General features: G+C 38.1%; 1 protein-coding gene across 2 annotated transcripts in view; it reads left to right on the forward strand.

The window, feature by feature from the left end:
• mtx2 (metaxin 2) overlaps window positions 1-25,136 on the forward strand; it is a 41,598-nt gene extending 16,462 nt beyond the window's left edge. Inside the window, 7 exon segments of one of the 2 annotated variants that reach the window (NM_001004770.1) lie at window positions 5,797-5,869; window positions 14,967-15,043; window positions 16,781-16,873; window positions 19,381-19,419; window positions 19,783-19,908; window positions 21,472-21,548; window positions 24,746-25,130. In NM_001004770.1, coding sequence (NP_001004770.1) covers window positions 5,797-5,869; window positions 14,967-15,043; window positions 16,781-16,873; window positions 19,381-19,419; window positions 19,783-19,908; window positions 21,472-21,548; window positions 24,746-24,950 — 690 coding nt within the window. In that variant the 3' untranslated portion in view covers window positions 24,951-25,130. 2 annotated transcript variants of the gene reach the window in all.
• Window positions 25,137-25,412: the final 276 nt, after the last annotated feature.

A 25,412-nucleotide genomic window follows, 5' to 3' on the forward strand; every position in this document is an offset into this window, starting at 1 on the left:
GACACAAATTATGCTAGATAGAATATAAACATCCCAATATAAGGCCAATTAGAAAATAATTCAGATTTTTATCACATAGCAACTCAGAAAAAAGCACAACTTGCATCAGAATTTAATAATCAGCACTGTATATGACAGGCAAACCTCATTTTCTGCTTGATGATTTGCAAATCCCTTAAGCTTCTCAACAGCTGCTCAGAGTACACTAAGCATGTGCAGTGTCACTGACACTCCTAACAAAATCCAACATGAGGAGCTCCTTTGACTACTTTGAAAGCCTGGATCATTACTACTGTAAAAATGCCAAAGCTTTAGACTTGTATAATAAGTTTAGTATATAAAATATGTCATTTCTAGCCATATTAATTTTATGGGTTTAGTTCTTATTTACATATGTTTGGCTGATGAGCTCATGATCTGTCCAATGAGTTATTTGTGCCACGTTTTCATATTTGAAAGTGGCTTTCAATAATAAAATTGGGAAGGACACTGCAACTGTGCTCTTAAATGTTTTCTTATTAGTCAGGAAGACCGTAGATTATTCTATGGGGCCTATTCATTATGCTGTGTAAAACAAATCCTAATGGTGTGTTTTATTTCAGATCGTCTGAACGTTAGCTTTGACTGTTATTTCTGGCGGAAGTTTCTCTAAGAAAGAATGTGTAAAACAATTATGTTTTTTTTTTTTTTTGGCGATGTCTAGCGAATTTTGTCGATCTTTTTTAAACCACCTAATAAATAAACCAGTGTACTAAAAATATAAACATAGACAAGGTTCTATAACTTATATAATTTCTATATAATTTCTAATAGGTTACATATAATTTGCCATTTTATTTTTAAGTGAGGAGAAAAACAATTTGCACACGCAGCTATTGTGTTAAAATAATCCAGTGTTATATTTGTCACGTAGGAGCGGAAAATCTCATTAACCTGGTATACATTTGTGTACTAATTGCATCTGTTTTGAATCCCAAGCTAAACTGTTATGAACTGCGCAAGCTGCCATCTTTCATGTGCTTCTCACATGAAATTAAAACTAAATGAATAGAATCTTCATTTATCTTCAGAACCTCCTTTTGCGACAAGTGAATTGACTCTTCCTAAATTCTGTGACAATTACATTATAACCATTACTGAAGTGTTCTGCTGTGGCACATAATAAATTGTTTTCCAAACTTGCCATGGCTTACCAATAAATTGAATTTGCAGGTATGCATTTTTTTGTTGTTGTTGGAAATTGACCTAAATGTAATTAAGATGCCTCTTCGTTGTAAACTGTAGTTGCAGTGATTACTCTAGATATATTACAAGCTTTTGTGTTATGGGTTATGGGGAAGTACTAATTTTTTTTTTTTTTTACATCTTTTTTGCTGCTAGCATGAATGGAAAGCATTCTTTCATTTTTAATACAAAATACAGCATTAGACCCACTTTTTACACTACTAGTAATTTCATGTTTTATTAGATAACATGGCTCTCATAGCTATATGAATAATTTGGGGTATCTTGGGATTGTACAAAGCTTTCTATTGCTGCTGCATGTGTAGAACATCTGTATGAGATCAGTGTCTCTTCTGATTGGCCCATTTAGTTACACAGACTGCAACAGAGGTTTATGCATTAAAACTTGTGGCCAGGCCATAAAGCATTAATTCGCTCCATCATCATCATCATTTATTTATATAGTGCCAAAAGGTTACCCAGCACTTTACAATACTTTATACCAAGCAGGGGCCTAACAATAACTCAGTAATCAGAATAAAACGGGAGCATTAGAGGGCCTTGCTTGTAAAGCATACCCCAGCATGACCAGAGCCTCACTAATGAAATTACATGGTTCCCGTAAAAAAACAGCAGTAGTAATATCTTATTCTGTAAATTGTTTGTTGCAGTTTGAACTGAAGTAATTTAAGCATGTACACATGAAAAATGTGAAATATATGCATGCATGGACTGATATAAGTGGTAGTCAGTGCAGGGGCAATTCTGGCATTTTACAGCTGAACAAGCTGGGAATTGTCCAATGCACTATTGCCATAAAACACATGCTGGTCCTTCATCTTCTACAGAAAAAGGAAAGTTGTAATATGGCCTTTCCAAACAGTTTCTTGATATTGTGTAATCCTAAATAGAAAATTTACATTTTAAAAATTAAGGGCCGCCTTATGGGATCATAGGATTCACAGTGCACGCAAACAAGCCAAGGCACACATACATGCTAGGCCCCATCAGCAAATGAATGGACAGAGTTCTGTCTTTTGCTTTCACACTTCTTCCTGAGGGATCTCTGTGGGAGCACACAGCCCATCACTAAATGGTGGATCAAGGAAAAGGATGTAAAAAGAAAATATTTACTGACCCAATAGGATTGTTTTGCTTCCAATAAGGAATAACTATATCTTAGTTGGGACCAAGTAGAATGTACTGTTTTATTACTACAGAGAAAAAGGTAATCATTTTTAAAAATTAGAATTATTATCTTATAATGGAGTCAATGGGAGATGGCCTTCCCGTAATTTGGAACTTTCTGGATAACGGGTCTCCAGATAATGGATCCCATACCTGTATAAACTATCTGTTGGTTAAGTATTCATTTTGGGGGTATAGTTTTCCTTTAATAATTAAAGACCTAATTCCCCTCCTGAATTTTGCTTAGTTTAAGCCAATAGTCTTTAGGGTCTCTTTTTCTGGACAGGCAATGAACAAACCTGGGGTGGTTGATCATGCTGTAGCTATGGCTCTATATTTCCAGCAGCATCCCTGTCATATATGTCATGTCCTCTTGATTGCTAAGCAATAACCCTGAGTGCAGTTTGCACAACAGATGGACTAGAGAGATAGTAAGAACTATGGTAGTTTATGCAAGTCTGATACTGCAAGAAAGGTTCTCTAACATCTTTATAGGGGTTGACAGGTTAGAAAGAGGGGAATTGTTATACATTAAAGGAGACATTATGTGAAAATCAAGGGTGTGCCAGTACATTATACTCCTCTAAATATAGAAGGACTGTGCTTGAAAAAAGTAGTGTTTTGGGTTGATAAAAAAAATTCCAAAAACCCTACTAGCTCCTCCCATCTGTTCCACTTCCTGCTGTCTCCTTTCCAAGCTAAGCTGAGCTGGTGGCACTCAGCACACTGCACTGTATAATAGGAGCCAATCAGCAGCTAGGCAGACCTGATAGGGAACTGAAACCTGTTTTTGCTTGTGTTACTCCAGGGCTGTGATTGGCTATCCTCCTCCAACTGTACTTCTGGCAGGGACTGTTAGAACACTCCCATCTCACATTGAAACACAGACAGGGAGAGTGGCAGATCTATAGGGAGCTCCAATATAAAGGGTCCATTTTAAAGATTATGATCATATTTAGTTCAAAGTGAAATCAGCGCCATATATTATTCATAATTGCCTACGAAATTGGAGGTTTTTTTTTGTTATGCTATATGTCTACTTTAACCTATTAAAGTTGTCGTTAAACATATACAAAGGGAAAATAATACCAATGCTATAGTTGCCACTGAAATCGTGAGATCAACCATCTTTTACTCTTATGTGAGATGAATTGGAATTAGGCGTCATTATTTATATAGCACCAGCAGTTTACACAGTGCTTTACGTTTGCATAGACTTACATTTTTTGACTTTAAGCACACACATCCGGCTGTATATTTCTGTTTCTGTTTGGCCATGCAGTCAGTATTTTCCTTTTCAGCACTGTCTGGATCTATTATCCAGGTTATGATTGCTGTAGTTGCATAGAGCCTTTAAATCAAATCCACAGACCCTGTACTGTAAATGCAGACACAGTGTCTCCTGAGCCATCAATGAAACCACACATGATACATATAAACTCTGTCAGACATAGACTAGACTTGAAATAAACTTATTTTAGTGTCTACTTTCTGCTGATTGTTTAATCAAAGCAGTGAAACAGAGTGCTTAAAATAATGCATTCAAATGGGCCTCTAATGTACTCTAAAAAGGTGATTTAATTGCAAAACCTTCTAGATTTTAACATATTCCTGTTCCTTAATCCAGTTCCTTTTTTTATGTGCTCCATTTGCCAGATCACTTTTTTGTGGAGAAAAATTTCTATTGCTTGTCTTAATTTCTATCAAAATACATCATTCTAAACCAATTACTGGACTGCAGAGCTAATCTTGGTCCCATGGTTTCACATGTTTCTCACTGTGATTTTCCTTGCTTCTGTTATTTTTAGGATAGGTCAAGATGATCTAAAATAGCTACATTTAACAGAGAAAATGTAACTGTCCACCACACTACTACCCATTAACTTAAATGGCAAATGAGGGAAAGGGCTAAAACTGGCACCTATCCTGAAAATACTGAAGTGAGTGTTTTGGACTAAAATACGCCAGTACAAGCACTGTCATTCATTTTACATTCAAGTCAGTGGGATGTGGAAATGGTGGTTTTGGTCACTTTTCCACAAACTAAAAAAAACAAAGCAGGTGTAGAATAGCCTCCATGTGCCCTAGTATATAACTAATGCAATATTGCTCTAGGAGTTATGAAAGTATGTACAGGGAACTGCAGTTATGATGGAAACTGCATAAAGCCTTTTATATCATAGCTCTGGGTCGGCATACAATTGCAGAACTGCCTTACTGTGCCCTGGCAAATATTCTTTGCATGGTTGAAACCCTATTGGTAGGAAATGTCTTCTATGAGAAATTTTACCAGATCGTCCAATGATAAATCATTCAATTATATTGAGATCAGGTGACTGGGCCAGTCATGCCCAATACAATACTGAGAATTGCCTTTTCTGATATAGACACTTATTAGTAATTATCAGTATTGTCTATTTTGTAGCCGTAATATGTAGCTGGCTACTAGTAGTTCCATGTGTCTTATCTCTTAGTATGTTGGAGAGCAGGGATCCCGAACCTTTTCGCAATAAAATGGAAAAGGTTTTGGAGAGCAACACAAGCATGAAAAAAGTTCCAGGAGGTGCCACTGGGAGCTGAAATTGGCTACTTGATAGCCCCTCTGTTGACTGGCAGCCAACAGAAAGCTCTGTTTGCCAATTACACTGGGTTTTTGTGCAACCAAAACTTACCTCCTAACCAGAAATTAAAAAAATAAGCATCTGCTTTGAGGCCACTGGGAGCAACATCCAAAAGGTTGGTGAGCAACATGTTGCTCACAAGTCACTGGTTGGGGATCTGTGTTGTAGTAATTTTAGCAGTTATATGGTTGCTTGTGTCCAAACTACCTTAGCAACAAGGCAGTGGTTTGAATGAGAATCTGGAATATTAATAGGAGTGGGTCTGAATAGAAAGATAAGTAATAACAATTAACAATAACAATACAATTGTATCCTCAAAGAGCAATAGTTTATTTGCTGCCAGGTTCAGTGACCCCCTTTTGAAGGCTGGAAAAAGAAGAGAAAAGCAAATAATTCAAAAACAGTAAAAAAAAAAAAAAAAAAATAAAGACTGATTGATATTAATGGTCAACCACCCCTTTAAGTCTTTTTTCAGCATTCTCTTTGCCGTGCATCTGCTGTGACCGTGTTGTCATTTAATTTCTCCAGGCAGGCCTAATGTGCTAAATGTTTTTCTATCCATGTAGTCATATTTATGATGTTTTCTGTAAACCTGTCCATCTGAGGTTTATCCGGCTTTATCTGGTGTTTTACGTTTATGCTTATGTTACAAATTACAATGTGCGTGAAATGTTAGTAAACAAGTTTAATGAGCCGCTACATATTGTCTTTGTTTCTGCCATCAGCTAACAAATGTTTTATTTCTGTTTCCAATGTCTTTCAGGCCTTTTTAAAGATGTGCAATCTGCCAGTCCAGGTGGTTTGTAGGGCAAATGCGGAATATATGTCTCCATCTGGTAAGTACAGTATTCATTTAAGTTGCTGTGTCTGAAATTGTTATTAGACTCCACGGCAACTTCGGCTGGGCATCCATACCATAAATATATCCACATTACCTTACCTGCTTAGTTTTGTACCCTGATATTATAATTTTTGTTGCCCGAAAGGGCTATAAAAATGATAAATACAAGTAAATTATTTTCATCAGTGGGAGCTGAATGTTTCTCATGCCATTAGGAATGCAAAGGTATTTTTTTTGCCACAGGTTTATAAGTCACAGACAGGGCTGTTGAATATTAGAGGCCTGCAGGCTACTGCATGTTGTTTGAATAAGTGGGAAAGTCACCTTCCCTAAGTAATACCTCAATTGATTCTGATATAATTGAAACAAATTGAAAATATCCCTGTTCAGTAAACATTGTACCACAGAACAGGATTGTAATAACATGCACCAATGAAAATCTAAGCACCTGAGTGAGGTTAGGAAATTGCTTTTTTCCCTCTATTAAAGGGAAAATAACACTAAAATATAAGGTTCTTCATTGTGAAAGACACTGCTATAGGATTTAGAGAGACACACAAGCAGTCATGAGCTTGTATAATTTGTAACATTTCTGTGATAAAATTATTTCTTGCTGAATGGACCCCCCAAAAACAGAGACTGTAACTGCTGAACATCCTTAAAGGTCTTGAGGCGCTAGGGAAATTTGGGATCTTTTTACAAGATGCCTAAGATATTTTGTATCTGTTTTTTCATTTTAAATTATAAATCCTTTAATGCTGTGCTTGGCTTTGATTTGGTTTAAAAGAGAACTAAAGCCTAACTAAAGAAGATCTTTAACAGTAATGATCTGTGCCTCCAAAGACGCCCAGTAGCTCCCCATCTTCTTTATTGCTGATTCCCTGTACATGCTCTGTGCTGCTGGCACTTACTGAGCTTAGGGACCGACTCACAATATACTGTATATACAGTATATAAATATCACAGTATAAGGCTGATTTTAATAATCCACCATGTAGAATCAGCTTATATGACAGACAAACCTTATGTTTTGCTTGATAATTTTTGACAACCAATAAGTTAAGCTTCCCAAAGCACACTGAGTATGTGAGTGTTGCAGAGACTTTACAAGATGGGGGGCTCCTGTGACAAGTTTGAAATCATAGTTCATTGCTGCTATTGAGATGCTGAATCTTAAGGCTGGTACTGTAAGTTAAATATGTAAAATATAACATTTTTAGCCATATTCATTTTTGGGATTTAGTTCTCCTTTAACCCACTGATTGTATTAATGCTCTGAGTTGCTACAGGTTAGATAATACACCCTATATCCCAAAGCCTGTTAAAGGAACAGTAACACCAAAAAATGAAGTGTATAAAAGTAACTAAAATGTAATGTCCTGCTGCCCTGCACTGGTAAAAGTTGTGTGTTTACTTCAGAAAGTCTACTATAATTTATATAAATAAGCTGCTATGTAGCCATGGGGGCAGCCATTCAAAGGAGAAAAGGCACAGGCACATAGCAGATAACAGATAAAACACTTTTGTTCTCTACAGAAATCTGTTATCTGCTATGTAACCTGTGCCTTTTCTCCTTTTTTCCAGCTTGAATGGCTGCCCCCGGGGCTACACAGCAGCTTATTATATAAATTATAGTAGTGTTACTCTAGCAAACACACCCGTTTTACCAGTGCAGGGCAACAGTGCATTATATTTTTATTAGTTTAAAGCTCTTTCATTTTTTGGTGTTACTGTTCCTTTAAGGTTGCTGTGCATGGCTACATTTGTTTGAGCAATTTCAGCCATGCTTCTTAGCCATCTATGCATGCATAGTACCTTTTGGAGGGTGTCATGGGGCAATTTCAAGTATCTTAGTGAGTTGATGAGGCATTTATATATGTTGAAGTGAGAAGAATTGCAGCAGCTCCTCACTTTCTCTCTGATTTGCTCAATCCGTTTGTCATTTTAAATGAGACTCATTTGTCCATCCACACCGATGTCCAAATTGTACAAAGTTACGGTGACTTCAAAAGGTCCAGGGATATATGACAATTTTTACATACCAAAACACAAAGAATAAATATATGGTATAGTATGTGCTCCCATATCATTAAAACACATTTATTAACATCAACTGTCATCAAACAGTTGAAATTCCCTTAAGTCCCCCTCTGTTCAGCCAGTAAATAAGCATCAGCACTGGGAAGAATATACATATTATATCTATAACTATCCCAAGCTCGCTGAACTGTGCATTTCTACTCAGAATAAAAAATAGAGCTTTGATATCTCTGCATATCCGAAAAATATCTAAAAATAATAGCCACTCTGCTATTGTAGGTGTCACAATAAAGAGAATATTGATCTCGAGGGGGAAGCTGCTGAGCTGACTTTTCACTAGGCATCAGTTGATAGAGAACCTAATGGAAAGCTTGAACAAGAAAAGGGTGGAAGACTTATTAAGGCTGCTAGGGCCCAGTGCTTGAGATATAATATTGGAAATCAGTTAGTGCAGGAGCAGAACAGTGCCTTTGTGCTAACATTGTAAAAGGAAAAACAAATATTCAGAAGGCACTTTTTGTTACTTAATTAAAGAACACGTACACCCAAATGTAAGCTGGTAAAGTATAACTTTTTTATAGTATATAAGTTTACAGCAGAATGTTGTAGAGCTATTTTCTATCTGGACAATGTGGATGCTTTAAATAAAACACCCTGAAACTTCAGTTATGGTACCAATAACGTTAATAACTCTAAGGGGATGTAAATACAATAATAAAGTTTTTCCTGATTTAAGACAAATTCCCAATATACATTCATTACACTTTTTCAGGGGTTTTAAGGTTTTTTTGTAAATATATCTGCTTTTGAAAGCAGTATCTTCCAGTATCTATTCACTGCATGTCTGGTTCTGACTTTTGAAATAATGTAGCACAGTCAGCTGCTTAACAGATCTGTGAAGAAGCATGCAAGGCTGGGTTCTGCTACATTGAGACAGAACCCTCAGAGCAGAAAGCAACATGTATGGTGGCCTGATGATCCTTAACCAATATCCATGTACAGTGGATATTGGTCAGTTTATCTGTTGTTTAGTTTAATTACTGCTTGGGATCCTTCTATATCCTATATCCTTTTATATTTAAAATACTTTACACACCACCTTTGTTAAGCATTAGGCTAATGCCCCACTGAGAGATTAGTCGTCTACGATAAATCCCTGCTTCCACTGCTACTCTGAAGTTGCGTAAAGTTTCCTCTTGTTGCTGGTGGAAAGGCAAGGTGATAAGTCAACTGCGGTAGTAGAGATGTATCGCGGGTGACTTATCTCTCTGTGGGGAGTTAGCCTCAGGCTGAAACTTGTGAAAACTCACCGGACTTTATACAGGAGCAGCTGCCATCATTGAGTGAATAAATATAAAGTTTGGGAAATAATAAGAGCACATCATCTCTTGACATTATTCATTAGAGATGTTGGGAAGTAATATGGCATAAAAGCTGTGTGGAAAGTGTACCTCTAAAGCTGGCCATACAGTTCAAGATCAGCTTGTTTGGCAAGGTTGCCAAACAAGCAGCTCTTTCCCCAATATGCCCAACTAAGGTGAGCCAGGGAAAGGGCTGCATCAACAAGCTGATGCAGCCCTTTATCACATGGGAAAATTTATCCTGGCCTATCAACATCTGCCTGATTTTCAACCAAATATTAGTTAGGTAGGCTCATTAGCGGGACCCATACATGGAAAGATAACCTTCCCGAATTGTTCTAAAGGGGCCGATTGGGCAGCTTAAATCTGCCCCTTGTACAGCCACTTTTAGTCATTTTTATATATTATTATTGTGTTAGTTGTTATTGGACTTGTCCAACAGACATTTTTTTTAAGTGCAGTGGGCAAATGTAGCCCAACAGGAGTGCAATATAAGACTACGTTATTAAGGGTACTGGCACAGGGTATTAGTCACCCACGATAAATATACTTACAGCGCTCAAGTAATCTGCGAATGCTTTCCCGCTAGCAATTAAGTAAATGGCTGGTAGGAAGATATAAGTGTTGCTTTGTTTTTCCAAAGTTGCCTCGCAAGGAAACTTCAGGCAACTTCAGAAAAGCAAGCACTGTGTATGTTTTCCCACCAGTGATTTACTTTATTGCCAGTGGGAAAGCATTCGCAGGAGATTAGTCGCCTGTAGTAGAGGAGATTTATCATGGGCGACTAATTTGCTTGTGTGCCGGTACCCTAAAGTCACCCTATCCTTTGTCTCTTTGCAAATGAACATTATCAGCCGTCCTGTCTGCTTACCCCTTACTGATTTAAACCTTTATTGTAACTCTTTAAACCTGATTAAAACCTTTACCTCAACAACAACACATTTCATGTGTTTTTATTTCTTCATCTTCCTAAGTATTGGCAAGATAAGCGGTGGCTCTTTTGAGGTAGCTCAGCCCTGTATTTCTGGATACAGATTTTCTAACAGCAGCAGCAATTGACAGAATCTCTTCGCATGCAAACATTTCATCTTCACATACACAAATGATGTTGCTGGAGAACTTTAATTCATGTAAAGTTCATAAATCAATCCCACGCTCTTGTGTCATCAGTGCCTGCTGGTGCTCATTATCCCCAAATTTGGGAGCAGATGCATTGCAGGAGACAGAGTCAAACCCACTTGTTTATTGAAAGAGATATTTAGAAGAAATGCTTTAAATACTCAGATCTTTGTGCAGAAGCAGCCGCTTCTACAGGCTACATGGGGCCAGGCCCCTTTATTAACTCAAATGCTTCTGCTTGAAGTTTGTTCTGTAATTCTTTTCAACATCGCCAAGTAGGGCTTTATATCAGCAGGGCTTTTTATTGAAGCAGACAAGGCATTGAAATAGTTGCTTTATTTGGCAGTATTAGGAGAAGTTTTTTTCACTTGCATTTTGTCCTGCAGTAATATAGAACCCTAGCTCTACCATGCTGTTTGTGTTTACATGTTAGTTTTTGTAAAATGATTGCATTGAAGTGTTTTCCCAATGACCAATATAGGTAACAAAGATAAGTTCATGCTGCATCCATCCTTGTCTAGGCAGCAGGTAATTATTATACCCAAGCAGACATAGTTAAATGTACTAAAAAACAAATTCACTTTAGGTTGTAGAGAAATGCACATTTGTATGAGTTTAAATACGCTGAACTTAAATTGTCATTAAGAGAGGGTGTGGTACTAGGTGTGAAAACAGGTACAGGTATGGAACCCGTTATACAGAATGCTCGGGACCTGGGGTTTTCCGGATAAGGGATCTTTCCGTAATTTGCATCTCCATAACCTAAGTCAGCTAAAATTATTTTAAATATCGAAAAAACCCAATAGACTTGTTTTGACCTATTATCCAGAATGCTTGAGACCTGGGGCTTTCCGGATAAGAAATCTTTGCTTAATTTGGATCTTCATGCCTTAAGTCTACTAAAAAACATTTTAATATTTATTAAGGCCAGTAGGATTGTTATGCCTTTAATGTGGATTAATTATATCTTAGTTAGGATCAAGTACAAGCTACTGGTTTATTATGGAAATAATTAAAAAGAATTGAATTATTTGATTAAAGGGGAGTCTATGGGAGATGGCCCTCCCATGATTCCGAGCTTTCTGGATAACGGATCCAATACCCATATTACTGTGCCTAGCATACACATGATTTTGTGCTTATTTTCTAAGACTAAGGTGCAGTGCCAGAGCTAGTCCAAGTAGCTTTCACACCCATAGCAAGCATAATAATCTTATAATACCTTATGGTCCAAACACACTGAATTGCTGTCTGCCTGTCTGAAAGAGACACTGGCAGATGTAGAACAGAAGAGTAAATGTGGCCATAGACGGCCAGTAGTAATTAGCGCACAGGTTTATAAGGGGTACGGGCCCACAACGCAACATCAAAAGCGACCTAACTGAGCCCTACTTCTGGGTCTGGCGCTGTCTATTTATAGGTGCATGCCTGCCCTGCCCCGCCCCGTACCCTCATTGATTTCATAGGCGGGCCGGGTCGGGTCTATATATAGACGCAAAGCCACGGACCGGGTCGGGTGCGGGTCGACAAATAGTCAACCCGCACATCACTGACGGCCAGATCCTTGTTCAGACCAAGTTGGCAGCTTATCAATGGGCCTGCATGAATGATATCTGACCAATAATTGTCCAGAAATCAATTGGGCAGGTTTAAAGTTCCCATCACACAAGGAGCTCTTCGCTACATTGACTGCGTCATTTGGATTGGATGATCCGATTATTGGGCCAATGTGTGGGTGGACAAATCAGGACCAGATCTGCTCATTTGGTTATCTTGCCAAAGAGGGGATCTGATCATGTACAAAAGTTACGTAAATCAGACGAAACCTCGAGCGACAATATCTGTATGTGTGTGGCCAACTTAAGGGACCTAATAAATAGCTACATCAATAAACTTATTTTCTGCTCCCCACTTTAAAAAACCTTGACCTTGTCAGGGGTTTCTACTTACTACTCCTACTTTTGGCCTTGACTAGTTAATTACAGGGTTACCTTTGCCTGTGATACCTGTACACTTTTTTTGTGCCAACTGAAATGTTCACTAATGAAGGGTGTAGCAGAGAATGCCCATGCCACATATACATTATGCCAAATGCTCAAGTGAGATTTAAAAACTAAACATTGTATTGAGCGTTGCTGCTCAGGAACCATGTTGCCTAAAAAGGTGTTCCATTTTTTTTTATTTTTTATTTTTTTACAATTTTTTAAATGTAATGTGAAAAAATAGAATACTTATTGCTGATATTCTGTAATTGGCATATATAATTGGCAGGGATGGGGTAAAAGTATTGTATTGTTATGGATTTTGTATTGTATCATTTGTGGATGGTGATGCTGAATACTCATAAATACCTTTTTCATTTCATTAAAGGTCGGGTTTAATTTGAAATCATATTTTTATGTGTAGTGTATGACTTAAAGCTTTAATGAATAAAGCTGAAAAAGCTTCATTTATAAAATGCCTCATTAAAAAGAAAAAAAAAAAGCAATTCTCATAACAAGAAGTAAAGGTTCCCCCAGTTATTCATCCTCAGTGAGAAAGGATTTGGCTGTGTATGAGCTGTGTAAAATCTTATGTTTCCAAATAAATGCTCAAGTTATTACTGATAAAACGACAGACATATACGTAGTACAGACAAAGCTAGATCTGAAAAATGCATTTTTGCAATAACTGCCTATATATATAGGAAAATGAAAGACCAGCACTCCACATTCTGTTAATAGTGATTATAATTTTAATCCACCATCGTGCTGTTGCATATTCCAAAGGAGGAGCCTAATCACTATTAATGGAATGCGGGATATATATCCCAAAGGAGGAGCCTAATCACTATTAGTGGAATGCGGGGTATATATCCCAAAGGAGGAGCCTAATCACTATTAATGGAATGCGGGGTGTATATCCCAAAGGAGGAGCCTTATCATTATTAATGGAATGTGGGATATATATATATCCCAATGGAGGAGCACTCACACTAAAAACATATCATCTGCCTGGGTGCTAGTAACAAATAATGTAATAGTCCCCAAGTACAGCACTCAACTGGTCTTATGCAAGCAAAAATAGTTTTTTGTTTTTTTTTTAATTCACAAACCCTAATATCCATATTCAGCATCCAAGACCTCCCCTACATTCTTCTCTTCAATGGAAAAATAGAAAAAAATAAAAAAACAAATATATATATATATATATTTTTTTCTTTCTATTTTTCCATTGAAGAGAAGAATGTAGGGGAGGTCTTGGAAGCTGAATATGGATGCGAGAATATGAAAAGATCTGTCTGCTCTGTTAACATGGTGGTACCGTCTGAATGAAACCTTTGACTTCTTGCAGTTCAAAAAGCCCTTCGTTTCTTTTGTAATCTACTTTAGAGTATGGATGCAGATGAGGCCTTTGTTGGTGCAGTGCACCTCATCCATTACCCTTAGGCTGACTGTGAGCAAGAGAAGATGGAATCTGTTGAAAGGGCCCATGACAGAGCCTGCTGTTAGCCTGAACTCTGGCTGAACCGGGTCGAACAGCAGGTTTCCTGCCTGTGCTTCAGGGGAACATTTGCTGGAGATACCTCCAGAACTTCTGTATCTGTTCACAGGGAACTACTGTATATTTTTCTTCTGATTTCAGGATTAATAGTAAAAAAAAAAAAGGAGTATTTTTTAAAAAATATAATTTCACGAATGAAATTTTTTTTAGTATTAATGTAGTTGAGTCTTTACCTGGATTTTTCTGTCATAGGAAAATATTACCTATGTTTTCAGAAGTTTCATAGATGCTTTCTGATTAATAACAAATTGCTGTGCATGTCTGGCTGTTTATATGATTTTAGACACGGGCAAACTGGTTAACTGTAAGCTTAAGTTTATAAAAGGGAATTTACAAAAGCTGTGGCCATTTTAATGGTGTTTGTTTAAAAAAAATAAACAAAAAGAAACTAGAGAATATCAGATTTTTAGCTAACTAAAACTTTTCCCCCCTAAATTTATATGTAAATAATCATTGCATATTATCATTTAAGTGAAACTACCAGACTGCGGGGGGCCAGTAGAGTAGTCATGGCCTGGGTCAGCTGATTCCCTGCTGGGTATCAAAGCAGCATGTCCTTTTGGGATCACAGAAGTACATTTGTGTTAGAGTGTCGCTGCCATAATAGCAGGGTATGGGGCTCAGACAGGAGCAAACAAAGTAAGGGCCTGGCTATCAAAACTATCCCATGACAGGGATTAAAGTACCTTTTTTAAGTGTTTTCGGGCCCCTGTTGGTTTCTTGGCTCCTTACCACTTTGACATCTGCAGCTCCTGGGCAGGCAAAATCTTGCCACATGCTTCCATATCCTTTTCCTCCTTGCTTTCTCTTTTTGGATCTTTGGATGTAGCTTTAAAAGTGTTTTTCAGATTGACCAAAGTAGGTTTCAAACTTGTGGATTATATGGTTTAGGTTGATTATGGTTGCATGGCAAAATCTACAGGTTTAACTGTTTTACCATTGATTGCGAGTGGATTCAAAGTGATTAAAGGGAATTTTGGTAGTGTATACATTTAATATGACCTATTGCTCCCTCTCTTTATCTCAAAGGAAAAGTGCCTTTTATCCACGTTGGGAATCAAGTCATATCAGAGCTTGGGCCAATAGTTCAGTTTGTCAAAGCCAAGGTAAGGCTTGCCTGGAATCATTCATATCTACTTTGTGTATATTAATAAAAACAAAAACCTATGAATGCACACATTTGTGCAGGTGAAAATTAGTGTGGTTTCTAACAAAATGTATTTTTCTCCTGTGCAGTTTTCTGGCATAATACCAGTAGTGTAATGCCCTTAAGACATAACATAACAAGGTAGCTATATTTGCTGCTGTCTCCAACAAGAGTCTTAGCTAAAGACATTTTTCTAGTGTTGGTTAAATACCTTGAGAATGTCTTCCATCTGAACCCAAGGAACATGCATCTACTAATAAACAGCTCTAATATACTTTGCAAATACCAGAGTTGCTGTCCTTGTGCTTATGCCAAATCATGTAACCAGTCACCCATATCATACTAACCTGTACTAAGGCCTAATTTAAATATTGGGCCTAGGATCAAAAATGTGTGCATATATATATATATATATATATGGAACCTATAGCCAATAGATCACTTTCAGTCTGGACAAATATTGAATTGAGATGTTTATTTTATTTATTAATGAGCAAGAAGAAGATCTGCAAAGTAAAGTATGAGTTTTTGTAGCTGATACTAAATTATGCATGCTACTAAATGTAGGTGAAGAACTTTTCTCTGGATAAAGTATAGAATTGGGCAAATAATTAGGTAAAGTTCAAAATAGATGAAAGCAAGGTTTATTACATCATTAAATAATAAGAAATCTGATTCACTGAAACTGAGATTCTGTGGTGCTCACATGGTGCCAAGCAAAGCTGCTCAGTGCCAGACAGCAGCTGCACAAACTCCTGTAACATTTTTATACATCAAAAAAGACTATTAATGCAAGAAATTAAAAGAAAAATGCCTACACACTGTGAGCTATTTACAGTATATATTAAGGTATGGTTGATATTTCAGTTATTGTTTTGTTTGTTTATCACATGTGACTTCTGTGCTGGGCATTATTACATTACATTACATTAACATTTATTTATAAAGTGCCAACATATTCTGCAGCGCTGTACAATAAGTGGGTTACATACATTGGACATACAGAGTAACATTTAAAGCGATCAGTAACCGATACAAGAGGTGAAGAGGGCCCTGCCCAAAAGAGCTTACAATCTACAAGGAGAAAGGGTTGAGACACAAGGTGTGGGAATGGGCATGGCCAGAGTTGTGAGAGGTGTGACACAGGGTGTTGCTAAACTAGATTAGGGTAAGCTTCTCTGAATAAATGTGTTTTTAGAGATCTCTTGAAGGCAGAGAGATTGGGAGAAAGTCTGACAGTTTGTGGGAGCGAATTCCAGAGAAGGGGGGCAGCCCTTGCAAAGTCTTGACTGCGAGCGTGTGAGGAGGGAATGAGAGAGGAGTTGAGGAGCAGGTCAGTAGAGGAGTGTAACAAGCAGGTAGGATGGTACCTAGAGATGAGTTCAGAGATGTAGGGTGGGGCAGAGTTATGAACTGCTTTAAATGTGAGGGTCATTAGTTTGAATTTTATCCTGGATGGTAGGGGAAGCCAGTGCAGGGCATTTGTCTTATTCTAGGTATGACTGTAAACAGTAACCAAATGAATTGTTTAATAAATATTCTTTGACACAAATAATGTCACCTGATCAGATTTGCTGTGTGATGGGTCAGGGCATTACTGCATGCAGTAAAAAGTGTATATAGCTAAGAGGCCAGAGCCACACAGGAAAACTTTGGCATATTCATGATGCTCAGTCTTTGTCTCCTTCACCTCTAGGGTCACTCTCTTAGTGATGGGCTGGATGAAGTCCAGAGAGCTGAGATGAAAGCATACATGGAATTGGTCAATAATATGCTCCTGACAGCAGAGGTACAGTACTTTTTCACTTAATAAAGCTCAAAATTAAATGAGGCCAAAAGACCCTTAAAGTAAAGCTGAGTGCAGAATCTCTGAAATGATTTCTTGGGTTCCTAAAAGCCCGGCTCTGAAACCTTTCTGCTGCGTGTGTTTAAAGACATGCGGAATATCAATACACTTATCTCTGTTTGCTTACTTTTGCTTGTTTAAGGTCACATGAGTGACAAGATCTAAAGCAGGTAATCGATTGGGTTTAGCCCCCACCCTGTTTCCAATTTGAGGGCAACTCATATCTTATCTGTGACAATTTATTGAGCTGATTGTATTATCATTTTTGAAACTGAAACACCAATTACAAGTTTGCTTATAAGGCAGATAAGGAGCGTTTATTTCCATTATAGAAAAGCATTACTATATGCTTTATATATATACTGGAACAAGGACAGCACACCTAGAATTTAAAGAATTGTGAACAAAATATAAATGCAAAAATAGAAAGGTTTATTATTCGGTCTCACGCCAAAACCTTCATCTGGAGTGTTTTTCACTGCAGATGAAGGTTTCTGTGTGAGACCAAAACGACGAGTAATAAACACTTTCTATTTTTGCATTTACATTTTGTTCACAATTCTTTGGTTCAATCCTTTTTGGTTCATGCCTCACTTGCTGGTTGAACCTTTGGTAAAAGGGGCCTCCTTAGTTCACAGCAACATTATAATTGTATGAAAAGACTGCTGTATGACATATTCACACATAGTTCATGGATCTTCAAGCAAATTGTATTGTACCTAGAAGAGCAAATAGGTATCTTACTCAAATCCCAGATTAATTGGTCTTTTGGCTGAGCCCTTCCAATGGGGCCAGCACCATAGCAATCAATGGCAGAAGGAGATCATCCACTTTCCTCAGCCTGCGTTTTTCATCCATTTTTTCTGTAGCCCCATTGACAGGCACGGTGTCAGCCAGTGTGGTGCTACTGTGAACGGATATTGGCACGAAAATGCAAACTTGTTATACACTAAGGGGCACATTTACTAATCCACGAACGTCTGGAAAGAGTCGAATGCGTTTTTTTTGTAATGATCGATATTTTGCGATTTTTTTGTAAATTGTCGCGACTTTTTCGTAGCCTTACGACTTGCGCGAATTGTCGCGACTTTTTTGTAGCCTTCGCGCCGAGTACGAAAGTTTCGGATTCATTCAAGCTTCAGTATCGTGACTTTTCTTGGGCCAGGTTGGAGCTGCAGAGTGCCATTGAGTCCTATGGGAGGCTTCCAAAATCATGAAAGTTTTGCCCGCCGTTTACGAGCACTCAATACGAAAAAGTCGCGACAATATACAAGCAAATTGTAACGGCTATGAAAAAGTTACGACAATTCGCGCAAGTTGTAACGGCTACGAAAAAGTCGCGACAAAAAATCACAAAAAATTCGAAAAAGTCGCAAAATGTTCGTTTCCAATCCGAATTTTGCTTATTCAGATTCGTGGATTAGTAAATGTGCCCCCAAATGTAGCTCCATGCAGGCCAACTCCTTGCCTTTTAATGGGGCTACATGAAAGATCAGATGAAAGCACATTGACTCCTCTAGCATATAAAATGCAGTCTGTGGAAAGTGGATTGTCCAGTCAGTTTGCAACTGTTCTATAGCTAGTGTCCAACTCGGCTTTTCGATGCAGGTGGAGAAGCAGCTGAAGGGAGAGTATCCGCTTCCATCCACTCCATATTAAGTACATTGAGAAGGACTGCGTCAGCTTGAATGCACACACATGGAGCAGGTGTCAGCACCAAGGCATGCATTTTAGTGGCAAAATACGTTAAATTTGCGTGCACAGTGGCTGTCAGTGCACATAACATACGAGCAGATGGGTACCGATCTGTTTCAATTGTCTGTTTCTTTGCCTGTGTTTCTATGGTACATGTGGTTTTTGTTCAGCTTTACCTGTGATTGAGTTGGTTCCTTGGACAGTCTATTGAAACTATCCTTAAACTATCCCACATTTCAAAATGTGGGTATTCCCTACTTGGAAAATAAAAAGCTGCACCATATAGAGCAGATGACTAGCATATAGAGAAATGACTAGTCTATCTGTGTAACATCACTGTATTTTCCCATATTCTCCCAATGCAGTATCTTCACATGCTGGCTGTCCTAAACAGTCAGCACAAACTCTCTAGGTGGCATGCCTTATTAACCCAACAAATATGATTAAGAGTTCTTCCACCAATTTCTTACATACTAGCCCTATGCTGTCAAACTGGCCTTTTTGCTAGTCACCTACACATGTAACACCTTGTATTGTTGGTGCTGAAAAACATAAAAATTCTGGCTGGGCGTCTAAGAAGAAAATTTAGTGTTTTTCCATTGCTCCAAGTAACCCTTAAGTTTGTAAACCAAAATATTGATAAAAGCAGATTTACTTTTAGACTCCAAAGTGGGTCATGGTGTACACATAATAATGCTTTATCTCTCTGTTTGTATACTTAGCCAAACGGACATTATCTTTTTATTTTCTTGCAGTTATATATTCAGTGGTGTGATGAAGCTACACTAGAGGAGGTGAGTAGCTCAGAACCATTTGTCTTGGTTAAATTTTAATGAGAAAACACTTTTGCTCACAAATGTAGGTCCCTCCTCATAAATGAAACATAGAGGTTGATACCATTAGTTGAGACAGGCTTTTCCACATTGTTTCTGCTAGTACATACAATTTTATAATATGTTAGAAATATTTAATAATGCTGTTGACCATTTTTTATATGTTTTGCCGGGAGGTATTGTTCTACACTAATATTTCCTTCTGCTAGCTATTCATGCCTTTAGAGAAAGGATTTTTTCATAAAAGGAGATCAGCTATGCTCTGTAGTCATCTTGAATGATTTAGCTGTGTTTGTAATCACTGTGGCTTCTGGGTTCCCACAGATCACTCAGCCGCGATACAGCTTTCCCTACTCCTGGCCACTCAACTACTTTCTGGTCTTCCAAAGAAAATGGGAAATAAAAAGAAAGATGAAGGCTATTGGCTGGGCTACAAAGACCTTAGAACAGGTCAGTGAATATTGAATGGTAAAGTGGAGAGAAGCAAATTTAGGAAATGTGTGGCTCTGCAAAAGGTATCTGTCTGAGGATGCTGGGAGTTTTGTGAAAGATTTTCCAGATGTACCTTTCAGAGATATGTACAGAATAACCTGTCCTTTTGCAATACAAATCATTGTTTATGCCAAAACATGGTTCTCACAAAGATCTTGTCATTGTCTCTTCTTCTGTAATATGACAATTTACTAACCTGTCATAAATACATTAAAGGTTGTTATGACTGACCCAGTGCTCTCAGAGAATGCCACACAGTGTGTTTCATGACCATGTATTTTCTAGCTATAATCATCTTACCCACAGTTGCCCTGAAGGGGGTATTTTCAAGCATTTTGCTATGTATCTGTGAGCTATTAAACACAGGGGTAGCAAAACATTCAGTTGCCCTTAAAGGGCAATTTTCATTTTCAGTTACAAGTATATGATCATAAAATTACCAAGCCACCATAATAAGATTTTGAAAAGGGGATGTACTGTCCTTTTAAGACCAACTACTTGTTTGACTTGTGCTGATTAATAACATAGCTATCTGTAGTCTTTTAGTGGGATTCCAACAGCTAAGGAGGGGGGACTATTTTGGTGACCATGCTAACAATGGTTGGGGTTTGATGTGGGATGACGCTTTATGTCCCATGGCATGGGGGCACAGTTCTTAATATTGTTGCCTTGCCACACAGGGGTCTTTGGTTTGTTCTTTGGTGTGTTTTTACAGTACAAAACACCCTGTTAAGACACTTCTAATGAAACTGTGCAGTTCTATGCCTGGGGTAGGAAAAATAAATTGTAACCACCGCTGGGGCAGGGACGGATGTGAATCATTAAACATTCTTGGTAGAGCTCTGGATAATGTGACGGTGCTATGTAATTAAAGCATTATAATAGTTGAAGTGTAGCCTGTAGCATCTTCCATGGCTTCCATTAACTGATCATCAGGAAGCTTCCAAGCACATTGGTCTTAATGTTGTATGCTTATCCTGGATTGCTTAAGTAAATGTGAATGAAACCAGGCTGTGATAAGGGGGACAATTATTCTTATATGTATTTGCGTACATGCAGATCAATATTAGTATTGCTAAGGAAGCAGATAAAGCTTGTGGAAGGCTTGTGAGCTATTTGTTCACTTTGTTGTAAAAGTTGTGTGCGCAGCAATCCATTCCATGCTTTCAACAGTAGTCCTTCTGTTTACAATTAAGCTGTTGGCACATGGGACATATACCCCGGTAGCATTTTTCATCTGGCATAGTGGCACTTGCATATTACTATGCTACCTATTATTCGATGACAGATTGTCTGGGTCAACCTAAAAACCTCAGCAGTGGTAACCAGTTTAAGTTGAACCCAATGACAGATGGCAGGTTAAAAAACTTTTTGACTGTCAGAAAAACAGTGTTTGCACCATGAACATTTATCATATCAACTGAATTTAGTATATATCACAGAGTCCTTTTGGGTAAAACTCTAACCAAACTGAATATATATTGTTGGGAAGCATTGTAATATATCCTTTTTTGCCATCAGGTATTTGAAGATGTTGATCAGTGCTGCCAGGCCCTTTCTCAGAGGTTAGGCACACAGCCCTATTTCTTCAACAAACAGTAAGTCATCCGTACTGCTTCAATTAAACTATATCCGGCTATGTTAGATCTGCATAAACAAACAACTTAAATGAATTACAGTGCACTTGTAAATTATGCTTTTTTGGTTGAAATTTCAGTGCCCGGCATCAGTCTGACTTTTATCGGCATTTTTGCATTATATGGTCATTATTGTTTTTTAAATAATATATTATTTGGGCATGTATGCCCAGTTGGGGTGTACTTATTGTTCAGCTGGTTGGTCCAAATGAACCATTCACTAGAAAGGTCGCCATACATGTGTGTGGCCCCTTGTACAATATCTGGGCCTAAAGGATAACATAATGTACAGGCTGGCTGGTGTCTGGCCTACTTAAAGGTGGGAAGAATGTCTGTTTTATGTCCTGAATACACCTGAAAACCCTGCTTGAAGGTTAAATTAGGGTGAGATCTGCAATGAAAACAAATCTGCCGTCCTAGATATTCTTGGAAGTATGGCTGATACAGCAATATTTTCATGTATCTGTAACCTTGTTATAAACGAAGGGGGACTAAAGCTGGAACTCCAAAGAAGGGCTTGGAGTAAACATCCACTGGCATAGGTGCAGACACAGTGCATTAACCCACAGCATCCAATCAGCAATTAGTATTTATCTGCCAAGTGCTTTTAATATACTGAAAGTTAATCACCTATTTCTGTGAGTTACTGCTTGATGCAGATTTTGACTTTTTTCTTTAGATGATCATTTTTTCCTTCTTTTAACTAATTTTAACCCAGTTTTTATTTCTAGAGTTTGATCGTTTGATCATTTGATGCAATAAAAATTAAAGCATGCTGACTAATGGCAATCTGGACTGATTCAAGAATCAGCCAATCCTTTGGCATCCGCTCTGTGTTTAGACCTGAAGGCACTGTGTCAGCCTGGCTAAAGACACATGGAGTCGATTGGTGGCAAAACGTGTTTATCTGAAGGCCAGGAAACAACTCATTGTGGCACTAGCTAGAATTGAAATTGAAAAAGAACAGAGTTATCATCTAACTGGCACAAAACTTTCCCATCTCCGAATCTTTGAAAATATGGGTTATACAATAACAGTATTGCTGTGTCTTATTCTTCTAAATATCATGTGACCTAGTGAACAGGCACAGAGCAGGCCCACCTGGCACCGCTCCATGTGCAATCAGTAGGGTGCTTTTCATTTACTATAGTGTAAGAAGCAATGACAAGAGAAAAGGGACATTTTGTGCACTCCTGATCTCCATTGCAGGGTAGCAACTGACAAAAGTCACAAGTCAGGGTCCCTAAATAACTTCTAAATTTTTTGTATTATGGTTTTCCTTTTTATGAGCTTATACTGAAAAATCGAAACTGATTTACTCCACTTTAATGTAAAGAAATAGTTATTGTACTAAGGTTTCTTAAGGATTCACTTCTCACTTTTGGCCTGTAAATATGCACTTCAGAGCCCCGGAGGCTCGACAACTGCAGCAAATGGGTGACAAGGTCAAAGCATTCACGCCTGTCAGGTGGAAGTGCTCCTTTTCACAGCACCACTGTTTCTCTTTGATTTTCCTGTGATGTTTATTACCATTTGTTTAGGCATTAACACAACAGAAATGGATCCAAGTGCCACCACTATACAGTTCCTATTCCCACCGGCAGAGGAATTCCAGACGCATGAAAAGCCCAGAAGGGATGTCTTTGAGTGTTTGAAGTGCACTAGTGTTTTTTACCCCAAGAGCACGTTTTGTTATGCGCAAGACCTGCAGGGAACTTCGAGAAAAACCTGCAGTTCCTGTAACTGTAAAGGGTGTCATGCGCAGCAGGGAAACAAGCACTGCAATAGCCATAGTTCAGTATATTGTAAAATATACATTTAAAAAATCCAGGTGTTGAGCAGCTATGCCCAAGTAACTGGTATATATACTGTATTTGCAAGTGTATGTATGTATGTATGCATAACTTTATTTATAAAGTGCCACAAGGGTACGCAGCGCTGTACAGTCTTACAGAATACAAAATTACACACAGGGAGGACGAGTGATATAATAAATAAATACAATAAATACATATATGTATATATATATAAGTGCCATGTGGTATGAGACACAGTAGGAAGGAGGTCCCTGCCAAAGTAAAGGCCTGCAAGAAATAAGATGGAATGGAGACAAGTGAGTGGGCAACAAATAGATAAATGCAGAGAGAGGGGAATTTAGAATAATAATTATTATATTTTAACTGGTGTAAGATGGCGTTAAATTAGCTTTAAATGGTCCCACATTGACTGCCAGCAAGACAGCAGCCTACTGGCCTACGTGTAGGGTGAAAACAATGGATTGCCCAACCATTGTTTGGACAGGCACTGAAAATTCCACGGGGTGAGGACTAAACTGAGACCTTCATTGCATATGCCATGTTGTAATCCAGTCATTGGCTTGTTGCAGTGATAGGAGCTAAAGTGCAAGTTATTATTTTTATCAATCAATAAAGCTATTTTTGTGACCCCTAGGGGTGTTGTTCATTCAGGTCCATGGTTAATACTAGTTTCAAGTATGGCAGCTCCCACAAATAAATAAATCAAGTATGCTGATAACCAAGACATCCTATGACAAACATCCTGTGTCCATTTTGCTAAAAAGAAAAGAAAGCATATCAAAATATTAAAAGTAAATTCTTTATTAATGTCAGCATGATGAGGTGTAGAATCTGATTGTCTCTTAGATTGTCTAGTGTCTTAGAAGCAATTATCAGCTCAGTATACCTTGTATTGTGCACTAATGGCTGCAGTATTGGCTTTTTATGCCTTGAGCTTGATTTACACACTTTTGGGGTTAGGACCCCTAAATTAAAGGGGATACAAAGTGCATAACGATCCCTTAGTTTGAACAAATTGAAAAATCGTCCCAGGTATCAAGTAAATAGTGGGGGAGCAACTCTCAGTCACAGGAAGGATTATTGATCTCTTTTACTCTTTCCCTGGAGAAGGGATACATCATTAACAGGTGGGAGAGGGCCCAGAAGTAACTTTGCAGGGCCCCTAGGTGTATTGCAATGTATATAATACCAGGTAACTCCAAGTGAGGTTGGTATCATAGGAGTTAATTGAAAAGAAGCATTTCTAGAATGTATATTATGTGCTTTATCCTTATTAAATGAAGCCACAGATGGTTTTAACTTAAGCACTGTGCTGTTCTGTTTCTTGTCCAACTCCTGTAGACCCACTGAGCTGGATGCCCTGGTATTTGGACATCTGTTCACAATACTTACCACACAGCTGACGAACGACGAGCTTCAGGAAAAAGTGAAGAACTATAGCAATCTGATTGCCTTTTGCAGAAGGATTGAACAACACTATTTTGAAGATCATGATAGCTCCATAAGTTCCTCTACGAAATTATCAAAAGGGCCCACACTTCCGTAACAGCTCCTTTTTGTCACCTTTTGCTGGAAGCCTGGAACTTAGGAAGACTGAAGCAAATGAAATGTTTTGTAAAATTCCCTGTATAAAAAAAAAATATCCCCCATCCCTGTCCTCATACGATGTTCTCAGCTGCACACAAAAGCCCCACATCTGCATTGTAATAAAAGTAAGACAACTGTATGGAGACTACATTTCCTTGTCTTTGATGTTGGCCAGAGCCCCTGACTAAGCCTTGTACAGATGTAGTAAACAGAGACTTCAGAGCTTCGCAGTGAAAGAACAAAGCGGAGGTCATTTGCATTGCACATGGAGGATTACCGGGCTAGTTACATGGTGCAGCAAGTCAGAGTCCGACTACTGTTCTTTTGCTTCTAACAAGAGCACACTCTGAAAATCTGTGTGTTAACAAGGTGATTAGTCCCTGTAACCCATTAGCATTCCAAAGATGTTACTCCTTAAAGG

This window comes from Xenopus tropicalis, chromosome 9, assembly GCF_000004195.4.
Source record: "Xenopus tropicalis strain Nigerian chromosome 9, UCB_Xtro_10.0, whole genome shotgun sequence".
Classification (NCBI taxonomy): domain Eukaryota; kingdom Metazoa; phylum Chordata; class Amphibia; order Anura; family Pipidae; genus Xenopus; species Xenopus tropicalis.